This window comes from Chelonoidis abingdonii, chromosome 8, assembly GCF_003597395.2.
Source record: "Chelonoidis abingdonii isolate Lonesome George chromosome 8, CheloAbing_2.0, whole genome shotgun sequence".
NCBI lineage: Eukaryota > Metazoa > Chordata > Testudines > Testudinidae > Chelonoidis > Chelonoidis abingdonii.
In genome coordinates, this window is record NC_133776.1 from 2,153,517 (window position 1) to 2,173,966 (window position 20,450).

At 41.6% G+C, this 20,450-nt stretch overlaps 1 protein-coding gene across 1 annotated transcript in view; it reads right to left on the minus strand.

Annotated features, from left to right (window-relative positions):
* The window catches only part of OPA1 (OPA1 mitochondrial dynamin like GTPase), an 88,654-nt gene that overhangs the window by 18,194 nt on the left and 50,010 nt on the right, over window positions 1–20,450 (minus strand). Inside the window, 7 exon segments of the mRNA XM_075069044.1 lie at window positions 8,974–9,084; window positions 11,740–11,833; window positions 13,547–13,663; window positions 15,248–15,388; window positions 16,984–17,063; window positions 17,431–17,539; window positions 19,644–19,796. Of these exon segments, the coding sequence (XP_074925145.1) occupies window positions 8,974–9,084; window positions 11,740–11,833; window positions 13,547–13,663; window positions 15,248–15,388; window positions 16,984–17,063; window positions 17,431–17,539; window positions 19,644–19,796 (805 nt within the window).

The following is a 20,450-nucleotide window of genomic DNA, read 5'->3' on the forward strand; positions in this document are numbered from 1 at the left end:
GTCTGTGACACCTGCACAGGTGTCAATACCTTATGTGCTGACAAACTGACTTGGGGGCTGACCCTTCCACAGTCATACTTAGTTATTTAAGAGTCAGGTTTCCCTCAGTGTTCTGCTGATCCCACGCCCCCCTTCTGTGCTCCCTGCCACTACTCCCACTCCACAAAGAGGATCTGCATGGGGTTTATTTCTGTTTTAGAGTTTTTGTTAAAATACCTGAATTATGAGGGAGCAGAATGTTGGATGAATAGCACACACAGAACTGCAGGAAGATGCTCTGCATACTATATAATTCTTATATTCATATATACTGTGCAGAAACTGGATTTTGAAGAAAAGTGGTTTGGTTTTTTTTTAAGTAGCATTCACAGGCCACATCTAGACTACGCGCCGTATCGGCGCGTTAAAAATCGATTGCTCGGGGATCGATATATCGCGTCTAATCTAGATGGGATATATCGATCCCTAAGCACGCTTATATCGATTCCGGAACTCCACCAACCCCAATGGAGTTCCGGAATCGACATGGCGAGCCGCGGACATCGATCCCGCGCGGTGAGGATGGGTGAGTAAATCGATTTTAGATATTCGACTTCAGCTACGTTATTCACGTAGCTGAAATTGCGTATCTAAAATCAATTTTACCCAGTAGTGTAGACCAGCCCACAGTTAAGCTCTTTAAAAGAAAGAACACCCTGAGATCCATATTAAGTTTCTTGGAGCAGAAACCGGAATGAAATCTTTGCACTGATTTCAATGGGGCCAGGATTTCACTCCGTATCTTCCTCTTTGTATTGACAGCACTTAGCATGTTGTGGGTGCTACTACAATATACGTCTATAGTCGCTTACGGAGCTTCAGAAGTGAAAGTGACTCTCATGCACTGCTCTGTGTGATTATTTTCCAAATGATTTGCAAGATTTTTTTCCTTTCGATTAATAATATAATAATAATTTATAGTAATAGTTACTTATTGAAATTGCTTTGTAAAGCCAAACCTTGCAATCCAGCTGTGATTAAGAATTTGGCCACGTAGCTAAAGCTTCGCCGTCATTTCTAAGCAGTGCAAACTGCTGAGTAAGAAAGAGAGTAGAAAATAAGAGGCAAGCTCAGACAAGTGCTGTATCCTCCCAGAGGAAACAAACCTAACTTCCGAGAAAATAGGCCTGCTGCCTGGACAATGCATAGGCATCAAACAGCAAAGAACAGTAAACAGAGACCAGAGGACTCCTGCTTGCTGAGCCTTCTGAGTGCTGCCACAAAGGCTGGATGTTGCCATCTTGTGGTAGAAAGCTGCACAGCAACTTAGCTGCAGTATGAAGTTCATGTTATTCAGGAAATTTACTTTGGCCTTTTATATTTTGAATTATTTTGACTGAAATTCTAAAATTCTATTTCTGGGACCCACTTCACTGGGAAGCTCAATGACACAGAACGTCTATGTCAGGAAGCGTTTTGTTGGAAGATGAAAGTCACCCTCAGAGCACTGATCTTCTGAACACTGACAGATTCTGTCTGCTAAAGTAATTGTCATTTATTTTGTTTTAGGAAATAAAATACAAAATCAAGGGAATTCTGCATTACAGTGCAAGATCCAAGTCATTCACATGCATTCTTTTGTTTACCATGTAGGATACAAATGTGTGATCTGATTCTGGACAACACTGCAGAGATACAGGTTCTTCTAATTAAACCAGCAGAAAATGTCTGAAAGCCTGCACCAAGGTCAGACCCTTTAGCAATTACTTACCACTTTTACTGGTGTCATCAAAAAGCTTTCGATGGCAACAGGACTCAGTAACCAACTAACCACAAACTCCTCCCTAAGGACAAAAATACACTAGCAGGCCTACAAGTTTTAACATTTTGAGTAGTTATTTGCTCACTTTAATGTAAAGTTCAATAATGCCAACAGGGAAACAATATACCGAAGTGTACAGCATTAACTAGTTTAATGAAAGTAAAATAAAGTAGAAATGCAGGAGAAATCACTATGTATAGGTAAAACATAATAAAAGATCACCATATATACTAGTTCATAAGCTGAATTTTTAAGCACCAGAGAAAGGGGTCGGCTTATGAATGGGTATAGAGAGGAGTAAGGAGAGGCAGCACAGCCAGCAGAGGCAGAAGGGAAGAGGCAGGGCCAGAGTCTCTCTGCTTCTGGCCACGCTGCTCTCCCTGCAGCTTCGGGGCTGGCAGGCTGTACCTGCGTCGCTCGGCCCCACCTCCCAGAGCAGGCTGTGGCCACCCTGCCCTGTCTGGCCTGCTGCAGCAGCTCCAACCAGGTCAGAGACATCCTCCCCTGGCCCTCCCCAGATAAGGTGGGAAGGGATGGGATGGAGTGAGTGTGGGGGTCCCGGGCTAGGGGTGGTGTCATGTGGGGGGTGGTCACAGGGGTTACTCCCCTGACGCTCAGCTTCTCCCCCCCCCCAAAAATTTCCCCACTAGTTGCTGCCCTGGCCCATCAGGGTAAGCAGCTGGCGCATTAGAACACTTTGTTTACTTATGCTTACCTCTGTGCCTGCAGATGATCCAGGTAAACAAACCATCTTGGCTCCCCAGTGGCTTATCCTGATGGCCCAGGAGCCAAAGTTTGCTGACCCCTGAATTATAGGGTCGGCTTATGAACGGGTTATAAAAATTTTCCATTTTTACTTAATGGGGGGAGGGGGGTCAGCTTATAAACAAACCAGCTTATAATTGAGCATATATGGTATATATTCTATTCAAGGAGATTCACAGACTAGCCCTTTTCCATGCTGTAACCGTACAGATAACACTATGTCAGCTCTTCTTCATTTAAACAGCAGAAATCAGGCTAGAACTTTAACAGTAAACACAAAAGTTCTCAGTGCAGCTGTGGCCTTAGGCATTAGTATGGATTTTACTTTGCTATCAATAGATGCTACAGGACTCCTTTCGTGCCCAAAGCAGAGACTTAAAAATGAAGGCGACAACGGGAGGGAGGAAGAGATTGACAAGGTGCACTTTTATGAGTGCAAAATTTACTTTATATAACATTTTTAAACGTTACTGCTTTAATTCCTACCCCTCCATACCGATGCTAGTAGATCCTGCATATAAAGTACAGATTTAAGGAGCGGTCACGTGTGAATCTAAGGATCGCTATGGAATCCATGTTTCATAAGTGAAACTTACTACTGTGCCACTTGGGCTCCATCTGAACTACAAATACGAACCAGTCAGAGGACTCAATTACAAGAGAGTTGCATTTTTGTTAACAGACGGGACTTCAACAGCATCCTACAGATAGGCTGAAGATTTGGATGTGTTTTTAGTCAGGCTACAGAACACAGGTAAGGTCCTATCTATGCTACGAATCGCAATCATGTTGTTAAGGAGCTAGAGGACAAGTGAGTTGACAACAGGTCCCACCAACTGCTGAATCTGTAATCCAGAAGCATCGTAAATGCCCAATTAGACAGGGAACAACACAGATCTAGACCACTCATGCAGCTTCCTCCTGTTTGCAAATATTACACAAAATAATGAGCACGTCTAAAACTGTGGCTTTCCGGTGGCAAAATGTTAGTGTTTTGTTCAAGGTAACACAAGTCAAACTTCTGCGTCCATCTATATACAAGGCATTTTTTAAAGACATTATATTAAAGTATCAGAGGGGTAGCCGTATTAGTCTGGATCTGTAAAAGCAGCAGAGAATCCTGTGGCACCTTATAGACTAACAGACGTTTTGGAGCGTGAGCTTTCGTGGGTGAATACCCACTTCGTCAGATGCTCTTGCATCTGACGAAGTGGGTATTCACCCACGAAAGCTCACGCTCCAAAACGTCTATTAGTCTATAAGGTGCCACAGGATTCTCTGCTGATTATATTAAAGCACATTTCCCTCAGTCAATTACTTTTCTCTCTCTTTGTCCCCTTCTTCCAGGTGTTTCTGGTCCTAGGACTTCACGTTACTAATTTAGCACTATTTACATGATAAATAATATAGCTATTTGGCATTTCTCTGAAATGAATGTACACACATGTGCACACACACGCATAGTCCCCCCCCCCAAAAAGATCTTCAGTACAACCTTCAGAACCATCTATATTTTATACAGTTAGTGCTAAGCTGTGTAAGGAATCATTTTATGAACAGGCTTTGGAATGTCTATAAATAAAAAGTGGAAAGTAACACACGGTGAAAGTATTAGATTCAGGGCCTAAGTGATATTAACGAAACACATGGAGAATTAAAAGTTCCATTCCAGGATTTAGAATACATGCAATAAAAAGATGCGTCAGATGAGAAATGTTGTGATTTATATGTAGTCCCATTATGAGGCTGTGTCACCCAAGCTAGAATACGTAATATGCCATCAACTGGCATCTCAGGGCAAAACCAAACGAAACAATAAAACACTTTCAGTGCTTTGGTGTTTAAACTGTGACATAGCATAGCAACACTGCTTGACTTTTGTTATCAGGAGACAAGCCCTGACAAGTCAAGGGTATTTAAATAATCTAGACTTCGTTTACAAGTAGACTTTAAAACTAGGAAGCTCAATCTCAATTGGTGAATTAAAATCCAAACATTTAATGAGTGTGGATTGCGAGAGTGAGGATTTCCTTTCCTGAAGTAGTGGAGTTCTAACTGCCACTTCATGCTGTGATGAAGTGGGGGTTTTTTCTTGGGGTTTTCTGTCTTTTCCAGGGTTTGCATGCACAGGGGGTGGGACTCAATGTACCTGGGTGTTACTGGTTTAACGAGGTGAGGGGAGAGGGAGTTTGTGGTTACAGAGGACCGGAGAGGGACTCGGGACCCCAGCCCAGGAGACACAACCGGTTCTGGCCAGTGGGAGGACAATGGGCTGCAGAGAGAGGACCCCGGTGACCTGACCAGCCGGTTCCAGCCAGAGGAGAGCTGCGAGGAGAGGGGACTCAGGCCTTCCTGTTTACGACCCTGTTTACCTGGAGAGAAGACAATGGACTGAGGCGGGGCTTGAGGCCGGGACATCAGAGGCCCAGCTGGAAAGCAGGGGGGCTCTGGCTGGCGAGAGGAAGCAGGCAGAGCCCACCTGGATGCAGGTAGACTGGGATGTGCTGTTATTGTGAGAGGCCAGGCCTGAGGCCCTGAGAGTTTCCTGTGCTGTGTTCAACTCTCAATAAACCCTCCTGTTTTATGCTGGCTGTCACTCTGGTCTAGAGAACAGGGTTGCATCAGCTCCTTCGGGGGTGAACTGGCCCAGGGGGTCCAGAGTGCGTGCACTCCTGGAGGGGGCTCACGGCAGAGACAAACATGCTAAGGCTCAGAAAGGTGCGGCTCCAGGAGGTGGAGGGGCCTGACCCCAAGAGAGAGTGGATCCCCGAGAAGGGCTGTCTCACTAAAAGGGGCACCCCCCACGGATGGCACAGGGCCAAGAGTGAGCACGATCTGTGAGTCCGTGACACATGCTTAAGGAGGAGATTACTTGTAGGTTCCACTGAGACTTCAATGCCCGGTGTTATCAGAAAGGATCTCTCAGGTGTATAAAAATTGTAAAAAAGAAAAGCATTCTCTGTACACTAAGGAGAAAGTCAAGAAATCTCCTCTCAATCATCTGCTCATAAAATTAGTACCACTTAGCAATAAAAGCATGCATGAGAGTAAGGAGAATATTTCTGAATTGACTGCAGAGCCAAGCACTGATGGTTTTAAAATCTTCCCAAAGGTACAATAAAACAGAACATGTCGGCATACATCATCTTTCACTGTAACTGCACTGGATGAGGGTTAGTTAATAAAAAAAACCCACTTGCGGTTAGTGTCTGAGACCTGTAAGAAACACACTTGGGAATTTTTTGTTGCTACATTTTATTTTATTGAATATAAACTACTGGATACCCACTGCTATTCATGAACTGAATTAATAATATATAAGTAAGGCCCTACCAATTTCAAGCAGGGATTTGGAGCTCTGGCTCTGCTCCAGCTCCAGGCAAAAACCTGCAGCTCCATCCACTGCTCTGGAGCTGCTCCGCACTCCAGCTTCAGGCTCCACTCCAAAGCCCTGATTTCAAGACTGTGTAAAACGTGTCATGGACTGTGAAATACGCCCTGCCCAATGAAATCCGATCTCTGCATGCTGCTGGAAGTGCCCCAGCTGGGGGGGCTCGTAGCTGTTAGTCTGGGCCAGGCTGGGGAGGGATAGGAGTTCCCCTTCTCCTGGTCTTGGTGGGGAGATCAGAACCACCTCCAGACGCAGCACAGAAGTGAGGGTGGTACAGCCCATTTCTGTGCTGCAGCAGACCCAGAGCTGGGCTCGGGGTTTCCGCACCCACCCCCCCTCCACGGCACCAACAGGGGCTTCTGCTGCCTACAGCTCCAGCAATGGCTCAGGACCCCCATTTTTCCAGGGGCCTCCCAAATAGGTCAGGACCCCTACGTTAATCCACCACTGGCCAGGACTAGCAGCTAGGAGCCTCCAGCTAAGACACTCCAGATGGATTAGACCCACCTCCATCTCCAGGAACCTTCTCTAGCTGCAGGAAGCTCAGTGGTTGCTGCCTTCAGAACCTAGCTCTGAACCATGGTTACGACACTGTGAAATTTCAGATGTAAACATCTGAAATTGTGAATTGGACTAACTTTAAAACCCTCTGGCCGTGAAATTGACCAAATGGACCACGAAAATGGACCATGAATACAGAAGATTGCTATGGCCACAATTCATCTCTCTCTCACTGCAAGTCTTGCTTTCTGTTTCAGATATCTTGTGGCAAGAAACATCAGTCTATTAAGGCTCTGTCCGGTGAATGGAACTGGCAACCAGAATGGTCTGAGATATTTTACACTACTAAACTTCCATAGCTATCGTATGTACCAAGCTTTTAGCTTTCATATCTTGCTTTCACTTCTAAGCATTATGTAAATCAGCAAAAATCCACTGATTCATCTCTGAATATTGGTGACATCAGAGCAGAATTTTCAGAAGCCTCCTCGCTAGCTTTGAGCACTCAGCAGCTGGTCTCCAGTGATCTCACACCATCCATCAACCTCCTCACTGGCTGTTCCCTACTATGATGACCTGCCACTATAACTTCCTTGGTCACTTTCTCGAGGTTATTTCTATCTCTACTCCTCACATGACCAAAGCACATAACTTTGTGTCTACTGATTTCTAACAAGTAATCTTGTTACTTCTTCCCCCAGTAATCTTTTTAACATTAACAGTCATCTTCCTTTCATTCCTCGAGATACACAAGAGTCTTTGCCAGGGTCACCTCTTCAAGGTTTCAATTTTCTTCTTGTTTGCAGCATTAATTTACCAAACTATCTAAGCATTACAGTTTTACAAAAAATACTGTTTATATTCTAAAAAATATCAGCTTTACAGCAGTGAATACTGAAGGATAAACCAGTGCTAGCAAAGAATCATGCGATAAGCCAAAGCTTTTGCAAACAAGAAAAATAATGTATAGGTATTAAAGCAGCAAAACGAGAATTAAAAGGACAACATTTACCAACAGAAAATGAATAGGACCCCTCACTAATAAAGGAAATACTTTCTCCATTAAACACTCATACTTCCAGTTTTTCTTTACACAGCTTGAAGGCAAAGAGGAGAAACCTGGGCAAGCTCTGGTTGAAGCCCATTTCACTTTAAGAGTAACATTACAGCAGGACTGACAGGGGACTTCTGAAGCAATACTGATACTTTGTGTTGACAGACAGGCGCCAACAACTAGAATGCATCTCCAGATCACTGTTGTTTCACACAGATGCTAAGAAAAAGAAAAACTAAAAAGATCTCGACTAGGCCACTTCAACATCCAATAAAAGTTCTCATTCTCTGTAATACTAAAATACTACAGCAACACCTTGTAAGAATCTCCACCCCCACCCTCAAATTATCTACACTTTTAATTTAAAGACAACACTGTAGGTTCTCAATGTAATCATATGGATTGGTGGTGTCAACAGCTGGTCCTTCTAGTAGCCTGCAGTTTACAATGAGCATAAAGAATTTGTTTTTATATAGCATTGTCAGCTATCATAACCTTTTGCTAAAGAAAAACAATGTATATAAACTAGGAAACTATGGCAGCAATTAAATGCTCAGCTATCTACAAGATTAGAACTGCTTGACTAAGTGAGGGAATGCTGACCAGCATGCTAGGCCACGCTCGATATCCTACACTACTTACACAAAAGCTATGTTAAAAGAAAGTTATGTAGTTGTGAAGTCTAGCACGTGAAGTTAGGAAATGCCAGAATTAACGTTTCCTGTGACCTGAATTTGGCCCCTTTGTGCATGTGCACTATGACACAGTCTTCAATTATGTGATCAGACTTTTTTGCACAGTACATTTTCCTCCCTTCTGGAGGTTCTGCTCTGCTTGCAGGCTGCTGGAGCGAGGCACGGGGGGCACAGCGAGTGCAGTGCTCATGAAATTTTGAAGGATTTTGGTATGCTGCCAAAAAAACCAAGCTGTGCTGTGTGAAAAACACATGGGCAATGGCAATTTTCATCAGTTTGTAACTAAGCCAATTCTGAGCAGATTTTCATGAGGCCAGCAAAAGGCACTTCCCTGACACCAGGATCATCCCTGCGCCATACTCGTAAGGCCTGCTGCAATAATAGAGTGTAGAGTGCTTCAGAAAGGGTTGCAAGAATCTATTATTATCTGAAAAGTAGCCTAAAAGTAGAGGCAGCTTTTGTTCCCTCAATAAGAAAAAGCCAGATCTTAAAACTTCCATCCTGACAGCCCCATGACACATGTATAGGGGATCTAAGTTTACAGTTTCATCAGAAGGATGCCACCTTTAGCAACACACCAGTCCTCTAGCACTGCATGATGTTGTCAGCACTTTGGATAAGACCCAGACCTTCTGGCCTATAGGTAAGGATCTGTACAAACATTTCGTATTGCCAGCAAATAGGCATCACAATTTCATGTGATAAAGGACTTGGCCGCATTATCTTTTCAAGTCGTATGTGAAATACTAGTAAAACAGTTACTCACTGAGATCCTCTGCCAGCTGGACCCTTTTGCCCGTTAGTAACTTAACCTTCTTGTCACTGTCCTCAGCAAAGTCTTCCAGCACTTCCTTTACATTCTTCTCCAAACGTCTGACTGCGAAAATACATGTTAAAAGACTAGTGAATTCTCTGATAGGGAAATGTGTGACGTTGCAGTTTATATGGTTTTATAAAAATATGCTAATGAGTGAACATAATGTAACTGGAATATGCTTCATGCAAAATGTCTCTTGTAAGGTATCATTACAAAGCTTATTGTCTACTGAGCGTGATCATCCTCTTTGTATAAATGTACCACTCTTGTATCTGAAGCTAGAAATATGAAATATAACTCTGAGGGCCTATTGTAATTATGCCAAGTGTGTGTCATTAATGGTGGTTTGGAATCTTGATGACTCCCATTAACCAGGACAATTGTCTGCAGATGGGTGTGTTTTACCTATAAGTCTTCCTGTATACGTGTGTGCTGGCAAGTGGGCAATGAAGTCTTGCGGTGACATGTGATCATGTCACCTGAACTGGAATTCATCTTTAAGCTGGTGTCTTTCCATTGAGAAGTGGGGGAGGGAACCTAGAGAGGGACAAAGGATTCCCACTTTATGCAAAAGATATATAAAAGAGTGGAACAGAACAAAGGGAGGAAAGGAGCCATCATGAAGAATCCCCTAGCTACCACCTGAGCTGGAACAAGAGCTGTGCCAGGGGAAAGAATTGTGCCCAGGTCTGGAAGGTGTCCAGTCTGAGGAAAAAACTTACTGAGGCATCTCTGAGGGTGGGATTATCTGTATTTAGTTTGATTAGACATAGATTTCCATGTTTTACTTTATTTTGCTTGTTGACTTACTTTGTTCTGTCTGTTACTACTTGAAACCACTTAAATCCTTCTTTCTGTATTTAATAAAATCATTTTTTACTTATTAATTAACTCAGTATGTATTAATACCCGGGGGAGCAAACAGCCATGCATATCTCTCTATCGGTGTTACAGAGGGTGAACAATTTATGAGTTTACCCTGCATAAGCTTTATACAGGGTAAAACAGATTTATTTGGGTTTCGACCCCACTGGGAATTGAGCATCTGAGTGTTAAAGACAAGAACACTTCCGTGAGCTGCCTTCAGGTAAACCTGCAGTTTTGGGACAAGTAATTCAGACCCTGGGTCCTTGCTGGAGCAGACGGGAGTGTCTGGCTCAGCAGGACGGGGTGCTGGGGCTCTGAGCTGGTAGGAAAGGCAGGGGTAATGTAGTCTTGGCACATAACCGTTTAAAAATCAAAGGAATGTGCTTTCTTCTTTGCAAACACTACTATTTTAATCCTCTCCAAAAAATAAAAGAAAAATTCCTGGTTTTTGGACTTGTGAAGTTTGTAGGGAGGTACGGGCAGGCTGAGTTCTCGCGTGACAATTTAAATAATGCATTCAGCTTCCCAAGCTGATCTTGCCAGAAGCTTCATAAAACCTACATATTTGGTATTAAAATATTAATTGCACTTAATTTCTAGTGCATGAAACATGATAGCTAGACACTTTTACAAATCCTGGTATTCCCTAGAAACTCGCATTTGTGCATTAATCAATAAATACCATGACAACTACTACTAATGAAATTCCAGCCATGAGTCACAGGCTTCCCTCAAACAGCCTCTCAGGGAAAGCCTGAGCAAACAGATAAACCCTGCCACTTGCCCTGAAAAAAAATCAACATACCCTCCACATAGTAGACTTTATCCCTAGATAGACAAACCTAGTGCCTGTCTTTTACAATGGCTCAGCTGATCTCCAGTGCTGGCTTGGTGCATAAAGAGAGGTTGTTTCTAAAATACACAGGACCTAACCAAAGGGACTATAGCTTGGATTCCCCCAAGGAAGGCTGTTAGAATCCTGTGGAGCACAAGGATATTGTGCTCAGTATGTGAAATGCCCAGAAGAAAAAGCCTCAATCTCTTTCAACCAGTGAAGGTGGACAAAAGTACTCTTGGGTGCCACTGTTATCTGGGCATCCAACAGGAGTCTAGAGCCAAAAGAACCACTAGATTGCAAACTGTTTGAGAAAAGCTCCTAAAGTGTAAGGGTCTGATGTTCCCTGCACCATTTCCTCAGGCACTCTTGTTTTACACGGGCACAGTCTTAGCCGATTAGTTCTCATCTAGACCAGATACTTGGGAAGCTGAGAGAACTTCCAGTGTAGAAAGTATGAGATGTCAAGAGCTGGATGGTACCAAAAGGATGATGGCAGTGCAGCTTTAACAGCCTCAAATATGCATCACCAACATCAGAAATAATAAACACATTAAACAAGTAGCCTTAGGATACCCTTTCCGAGAGGAATCAGTGGAAGGAGAACTCCAGCTCTGGAATCAAGTAATTTAGCGTTGTGATAATCTCCTCAGGCCAGACTCAGGTATTGTCATGGTTCTCCTTGTATTCCTTATGGAGCATTTTTTTATACCATATACACTTGTGCTCATTTCTTCCCGCATCCTCTTTGCTTGCTCAGAACAAAGTTCAACCTTTTCAGCATTGTATAACAAGCTAGCACCTGAAAATAGTTGTTAATGGGTTTAAAATATTTAACATATTACCTACATCAAAACCAGTTTAATAGTTGATACCTCATCGCCCACCAAAACATGAAACCAAAACAGCCTTCTATTCTAATGAACCAGAAAGTGACAACCGAATGGGATAGCACTAGAAGCTTATTAACCTTTGCGACACAGTGCTAACAGATCAGTCGCGATAAGCCTCACCTTCAGTGTTAGTAAGCTGCTGCCTCAGTGTGTTTGCTGTAATCGCCAGCATTCGCTGTATCCGCCAGAACAAAACCACATCATTGCATTCAAGCTGAAAAAGGTAGAGGAAGGTGTTAGTGCTTCCTTACCTTCCTTCCCCATGGGGGGGGGGGGGGGGTCAACGAACCGTGTAGTCCCTTAAACAGAAAACTGAGGTTGCTCTGACATACACTCTTGAACACAGTGACTATAGCATGTACACATTAACTTATGCAAAAACATATAGAAATGATTTGCTGTGCATGATGAAGAAACATATCCAAAATTCCTATGCCAAAGGCCACTCTCAGTCTTGTTAAACATGTCTCCCACTCCCCCTGCATCCAGTTGTTCACCCTTCTCCAATGGAAAGGGTCATGAAGGGACAGCACAGGAAAGTGACTTGCAGGCACTACATACAAACTGGGTCTGGGCACATGGCGCTCTCAAGGCTGTATTATACCGGCTGGAAGGAGACAGGCATACTCCAAACTTTGTCCTGCTGTCTGACAAAAGCTTATGAAAAACATGTGGTAGTTAGGGGCTTGCACAAGTGCTTACAGGAGATACCCCAGGCCCACAGGAAGCTTCAGCTTTGTAGCGGGGTTACCAAAGAGGGTATAACACAGAGGAGGAGTTGATGTTTGAACTCCAGCTAGGTTGCTGCCTGTATTCCTCACTGCATGCCTGGGGCCACAGGATGGCAGCTCCCAGTTCCTCTCTGAGACCCCATCCTGTGCCACAGAGCCCTAACTACAGCAGTCTTGTAGAGAGGCTTCTGTGGTAGGGACAAGGAGGATTTTAGACTGTGTATGTTGATTCTTTCCCTTAATCATAGGGAGATTGCTTTATTTTTAGCTTTTTTGGCAGTTTCTTCTTTATTTCAACACACTGATTAAAGAGCAAGCCCTCCTCTTTGTACTGCTGCAGGCAGCACTGCAATCATCCAACTTCCAACCGTTTAAAAGACAAATCATACATGAAGTTACAAAAGGTGGCTCTCTAAACATCTTGGACATTTTCTTCATCTTTATCATCCCATAATTTTAAGTATAAATCTGTGACACGCATTGAGCCATTTCCATATCTCAAGGGATGACGTCCTTTATCCAGGATCAAAAACAGATTTCCAAAACACTGCTTGCATCAGAACAAAACTGCCATTTCTCTCTAACCCTTCCATTTACAAATATTGGAGGCTCCACAGATACACTAAAAGGTTCAACAGAGGAGGCCTGATTGCTAGCTTTGTGGCTGATTATTAAAGATGAAAATTACCTGCATATGGCCCACATTTTATTGTGCCAAATATTAACCCTTATTTTTGTTTCTAACACTACTGCTCCACCCTCTTCACAGAAAAGCCATTCTCCTTAGTATTAAGGCTTTTCCTCCACTACAACTTTGAAATCTAAAAGTCAATAAGGAAAGCAGACATTAATGGGAGAAGTGGGGGCAAATACGTGGATACCAGCAAGACGCCAATAGTCCTGAGGGCTGTTGTAACATTAAATTGTCATAACACACTGAAGAGCTACAGAGTCAGGAACAGGGATGATTAGTTGATGAATGACATCTAGTGGACATTTTGTGTAATTACCACTTAACGGAATTTTGTCCACTGAAAGCAGTCAGCTGGGATTATAAATACCATACTGAATATTTTAAAGCATATAAAGAAACAGATTAATATAAAAATGGTTGCTTTCTTTTTGGCTAGATCTCTGTAGACATTGAGGTTGTTCGCATTCCCCAAACGGCAGTATCCATATGTTCCTCAATTTACCTCAGAGTCTACAAAATGCCTTTGGTAGTAATAAAAGCCTCTTCGACACAGATTACAGTGGCTCAAAGCTGTCCTCAAGAAATGTCTTCTATAAACTTGGTGCCATGTGTCTTTAATCTAAGAAGAAAGTAGTTAAAATTCATGGATAAACTGCATAAGCATTCTCCAGTTAATATTTTATGTATTTTAATAATCACATTTCACCATAAGCACATGAAAAAAGTACAGAATTGAGTTGCACAATCCCTTTCCCTGTATACGTTTAAATGTTATGCGGTTATCAGTTGGCAAATTAATGAAAGCTATACAGCATATAATCAACATCTTAACTGATCTAAGGCAAACATTAAAAAGGATTCTGTCAAATAGCATGTTTACATTTCTAGTCTTCAATGTTTGCAGCATCCTCTCAGAAGTTTAAACTGTGTACAGACACTGTATGCATTTTTAAATGGCACACCGTTATTCTGAGTTAAATGCAAGTTACAGGTCACAGTCTGCAAAGACTGTCATTTGAACACAACAGATTAAGCACTTTGAATGCCATACATTAGTTAACTTGCTGTTTAGCCAGAAAAGGGCACAGAGAAGTACATTAGTGGGTCTTAGATTTAGGAAGAAACCACATATATTTAGAACTTTTCTTCATTAGGTTTATTTAGATCCCAATCCTGCAAACTCTTATGTGTGTACTCTGGTTTTTTATCAGAGCAGCGTGTTCTAGTAGATGAAGTGCTGTTCTGTTCTGGGACTCGGAAGAAATGGATTCTGTTCCTGACTGCCACTGGCTGGCTGAGTGGCCTTGGGCAAGTCATGTCACTTCACTTCTCTGCCTTAGTATCTCCTATCTTTAAACAGGGGATAATATTACTACCTCCTTTTGTAAAGTGCTTTGAGATCCTCTGATGAGAAATGCTGTATAAAAGCTAAGTATTATTATTATGTACTTAGCTTGAGTATTCATGGTAATAAAGTTAAGTATGTGCATAAGTCTTTGCAGGATTGGGGCCAAAGCTACTACAAAAACAACACAGAACTAAAGAAAATCTCCATGTACCTAATATTGACAATATTTGAATTTTCTTATATAACTAGTTTTTTAAACTGCATGTTTAATGAAATGAAAGGCCTGGTTACTTCAAGGACCTTACACAGTTAGAATTGTAAACCATTTTCCAAAAGATTTTCACCCCAGTGACACAGTCCCCTGACGAAAGATGCTCCCTTTTGATAGAGTTAACTACAATCTCTTTGACTGAAGTTCATCTGTTTATATCCATGAGATGAATTAGCCAAACTCAACCGCACATACAATTAACTACAATTCACAAAGTCTTTGTAAATAACACAGAATAGGTTTAATCATTCCTCTGTCCGCTGTGGAAGGGTTGCTTCCACTACATACTGTATGGATAATATTACTTTAGGGGTAGACATGCTACAATATGGGCCTCTATCACAGGCAAGGTATCTGCTTGCAAGATTCTGATTCCACTGTCAAATCCAAAAGTGCTGTACTACTGTTGTCTGACAGCCAACAAGTAAAGCCCTACAAAATTGTGTGCATTGCATGCGAGCATTCATTTAATAATTTATTTTGAAACATCTGGATTACAAGTTCAGTTTAGATAGTTATTTTTATGATAGCTAGACAGCGCATATAAATGCTTCCATATGTTCTGCTACAAAGTTACATCTTACCAAACATGGATCCACTGCTACCCCTTTTGCTTCAAGATTCTTTCGGACAGTTGTCACCTCATCATTTGCAAGGTAAGCTGCATGGTCTTCGTTGCATTTGATCATCTTCTCAAGTTCATTTTTTGTTTCATTACGAATATTCTCAAAAAAAAAGAAGAGGTTTAAATTCAAACACAGACATTCCCACATTATTTGTAATTGGTAGTTTCCCAGCACCACCATTCGTGTGAAGAGCTACAAAGGTAAGAACCCCAGCTAGATGTCACCCATGTCTATGTCATTAGCTCAGACTACAAAAACCTTTACGCAGTAGCTGTGTAGGTAGTAACAATAAATATATCACTTACTCAATACGGACAAAAAGGCTGAAGTGTAGACTGCTTGACAATAATGATTTTAATTAAGGTCTGCATTTAAAACTCCAAATAGCTGACAATCTCTTGACCATCAGTTCTACATGGCTGCCACCCAACTCAACAAGTCCCTCAACTTCTTCTCTGTTCACCTTTGGATATCTAATCTCAAATCAGATCTTAGCTGCATTGTAACTTCATAGCCTGGTATCTCCTTCTTAGACAAAGTACCATGTCTCTCTTTATTCAGCCTTAACTTTTTTCACAGAACCAGCTAACTTTGAATCATCCTGGATTTTGAATGCCAGAGAAAGTAAGCAGGGAAAGAAAATGCATCAATTAACTCTGTCACCCCTTTTGGGAAATCTTCAAAATTCAATCTTTATCTTGATGCTGTTAAATATTATTTATGATTCAGTCTCCTACCTGTACTATGTTATAGCATGGTCCTCTCTCCTAAGTCTTTCTACAGTAGAACCTTTGAGTTATGAACACCCTGGGGAACGCAGGCTATTCACAACTCTGAAATGCTCGTAACTTTGAATAAAACGTTATGGTTGTTCTTTCAAAAGTTTACAACTGAACATTGACTTAATACAGCTTTGAAACTTTACTACGCAGAGGAAAAATGCTGCTTTCCCTTTATTTTGTTGGTAGTTTACAATTAATACAGTACAGTACTGTATTTGCTTTTTTTTGGTTTCTGCTGCTGCCTGTTTGAGTACTTCCAGTTCTAAATGAGGTGTGGGGTTCACCACTCAGAACTCTGGTGTTCGTAACTTTGAGGTTTGACTGTATACAGATATTCTAAAAATAACTCCCTTTTGGGCAGAGACCCAACAGACACATTAAATTCATTGGGAGAAAGTTTCTCATTTGCAAATAACTTGGAAGAGTGGGTTAGAATAGAAATGCTCAGGCAACATTAACAATAGTGATCAGTAACACGCCACCTATCATACTGTAGTTCATTATTGAAACGACATCATTTAGTCATGGTGAGATATTACATTAAGTGGTGCAAAAGACTAAATTAATTAACATCCTGCTTACATATTGGTTTATCTACCAAGAGAAGAACTTTCCTACAAACATTCAGTTTAACGACTGAACAGTAAAAGACATAATTCCAATGAAGTAGAAAGGAAACAAGTTTATAATCGCTTATATTATGCACATGCCAGTTATCCAAAATAAATCATGTCCTCTGGGCTAACATTTACAAAGCTTAGAAATGATACTGGGGAATTGCAAACTGTATGGCATGTGCAAAAGCACTAGAGTACACAGATCCATAATTTTAAAATTTAGTCATTAATCATCACCATGCTAACCACAAGAATATGCAGCTGCAAGACAGTCAATATTTCTGTCGGCTTTTACCTGTTCTTTAGTGCGGCCTACCCAGTACAGCCATCTTTTTTTCCAGTCTGGGCCCACCATGTCTTCAATAACAGATTCAGCTAGAAAAGGAAACAAGGTATTAGATATCACTCAGTAAAAAAGACGCTACTAGGAAAGACATCTATTGAACCAAAACCTTAAGTATGATCAAAAAGTAGACTTCTAACGCCTCTTTTATGGAACCCTCAAAGCAATTCAATAATCAAAAAGTTTTCACAGTCGCTTTTTAAATGATTGAAATTTTCAAAGCAGTCTCGGAGATTTAGTCATATCTTTCATCAATTTTTTAACTAACTGTGCTAGGACTATATCAACAGTGAGGAGTCTGAAATGTACTATACACAGAATGTAACTGAGATTACATACACATACATCACTGTATAGAAAACTTTTTCCTATCATAGAATATAAAGTGTGAGCACTTACTGTCCTTGAGACGACTCTGGAGAGTATCCTCCATGAAGTGAATAGCCGCATCCCACTGCTGTTTATCAGATATTGACCGATCTTCTAAAGCATTGTGCTGTATCACTCGCTGGCAATGCAAAAAACAAATCTTAGGTTTTACAGCCCATCTTTTTAGTCGCCAAATCAATTAATTATTTAGAACCTACCTTCAGGACAGAAAATAGCAAACAAAAAGTTAAACTCAGAACACTGTTTCTTATCATGAAAACATGCCCCACTCAAAAGTGATTTCTGAAGACGGCTCAGTTTTGGCAGTATATGCTATTTAGAACATCTCTGCGGACACAGCACTTACCCTGTGTGTTACTCTAGTAAGGGAAACTTTCTGCACATCATCTAACAATGTTTTGCCTCGAAGTTCAGCCCCTTATGTTGCTGTGTCTTGCTGACAGGAGATGAATATGTGGACTATCACGTAGTAGAAAGACAAGGTGGGTGAGGACCAACGTCTGTTGGTGTGAGAGACAAGCTCTCGAGCTACACAGAGCTCTTCTTCACATCTGGGAAACATACTCAGAGTGTCACAACTAAATACAAAGTGGAACAGATTGTTTGGCATAAGTAGTTAAGGCATGTTTCAAGAGACCACTTAAGGTGAAGTGGACTGTTAACATCCACCCAATCAGGGGGGGAGGGGGAAGGAATTGGGTGAGCGGGGGAAAGGGGAGGGAGTGTTAGTGGGTTATAAATTGTTGCAATTCAATCCATGATTTTTGGCATCTAGCAGAGTAATTAATTTAAGCTTCCAGGCTTGTCTTTTGAAAAACGTTGTGCAGCTTTCCTTTGAGGATGAGGACTGACAGAGCGATGGCTTTGTGAAAAGCTTTCACCAACAGTGATATGGCATTTTTATATTTTATCATTTTTCTGTGCGAGCTCATTCGAGAGCGCAGTGATTGTCTGGTTTTGCCCACAGAGTTGTTATTGGGACACTGAGTGCACTGGATGAGGTACCCCACATGCTGTGACATGCATGTGTAGGATCCATGGATCTCAAAAGGTGTGTTGAGGGGGCTGTCGAGCACCATAGCAGTGGAGATATGACTGCAAGTTTTGTATCTGTTGTTCTGGCAGGGTTTGGTGCCACTTTGAATTGGCGTGTCCTGGTCTGTGAGGAGCTTGTTTCTGATGACGAGCTTGGAGAGGTTGTGGTGGGGTTGTTTGAAGGCCAGAAGAGGGGGTTCAAGAAAGATCTCTTTCAGGATGGAATCCCCATCGAGTATGGGTTGTAGTTGTTTGATGATACCCTGTAAGGGTTCCAGTGAGGGGTAGTAGGGGACAACTAGAGGTGTGAGGTCAGAGGGGGTTTTATTTCTGTATTGAAGCAGATTCTCTCAGGGTATTTGATAGGCCTGTTCTATGATGTGATCTACTTCTCTGATGAAGTATCCTTGTTTGGTGAAGGTAGTTTTGAGTGAGTTAAGGTGTATATGCCAGACTTTCTCCTCTGAGCATCTTCTGTGGCATCCGAGTGCCTGGCTGTAGATAACCAATTTCTTGCTGTGTTTGAGGTGGCTACTGTAGCTACAAAGGTACCTGTGGAGATCTGTGGGCTTCTTATATAGATGTTTGTAGGATTGCATTATTGAGGCTGATCAGACAACTACATACAAGAAACGCACCGATCAGCTTGTCTCTCTCACTAATAGAAGTTGGTCCAATAAAAGATATTACCTGATCCACCTTGTCTCTCTAGTATCCTGGGATCAGCATGGCTACAATAACACTGCATACAATGTCAAGAACGTCAACAGTGAATCCCACTGGAGCATGGAACCAATCTACCAGAGGAGCAGGTAAATGCTATTACTTTACCACATTTCTAGGCTTTATATTATTAATTCATTTTACTTGTGGATGTGATTTTCTGGCTGTGGTCCATGGGCACAGAAAAAACCTCTGAGAACCAAATAGCGAGATTATTGAATACTGGGAGGGTAAGCTGATTTATGAAAGGTAATAAAGAATAAAATAAAATAATAAACCAAAAGAGAACCACTGATTCAGATCATGACATTCAAAAGCAGAGATAGATACATTTCCTATGACTTCTTCCAACACTATTAGGGATTTAACCAAAAAAATGCAAGCAAAATGAACATTCATCTTAAATCAAAATGATTTCAAAGGCAACTGGTTTGGCAGCCATGTGAACAAATACTACACTATACCAGGCTGTCTTCTGCTCTCTCATTCCACTTGTGTCGTTTAATACTTTCTTCTTTGACAGCTTGTTTCAGTTTATCAAAGATATCATCATGCTCTTTTCCTTTCTTTTCTGTCATGAAGTGAGAAAATTCTTCCTGCAGAGTCTCCCATGCCACCTAGAAAATTAATGAGAGAAAGTTACCTTCTAAAGCAGTCCACTACTGTGAACAGCTATATGTATTAGGCACTAACATAATCTTACAAGTATACAGACAACCATAATCACTCCCTCACCAAGAAACAGAAGATATTAGAATTCAGTGATTTGCTTTTGTGGCTCACATATCAGAGAAATTAACACAAAACTTTGCTCACTGAGCAGCAATAACAGATGAACACAAAGGTGAGTTCTTCCGCTGGGAGGAGGGGAAATATGGATATATACCTCTACCCTGATATAACGCAACCCGATATAACATGAATTCGGATATAACGCTGTCCTTGGGAGCCAAAAAATCTTACCATGTTATAGGTGAAACCGTGTTTTATTGAACTTGCTTTGATCCACCGGAGTGCACAGCCCTGGCCTCCCGGAGCACTGCTTTACCGTGTTATATCCGAATTCATGTTATATCGAGGTAGCGGTGTATTCTGTAGGAATTATAGCTAGGCAGTTACGTGAGTATGTATTTTGGCACGTGGGTTGGCACTAGATCTGCTGAGCTGTGTTGTCTTTCACTATAAGAATGCATGAACAATAGCTTTTTTTTTTTTTTTTTTCACCAATCTCTAGTGACTGGCTGCAATGATCCAGGAGCACGTACTTCAGA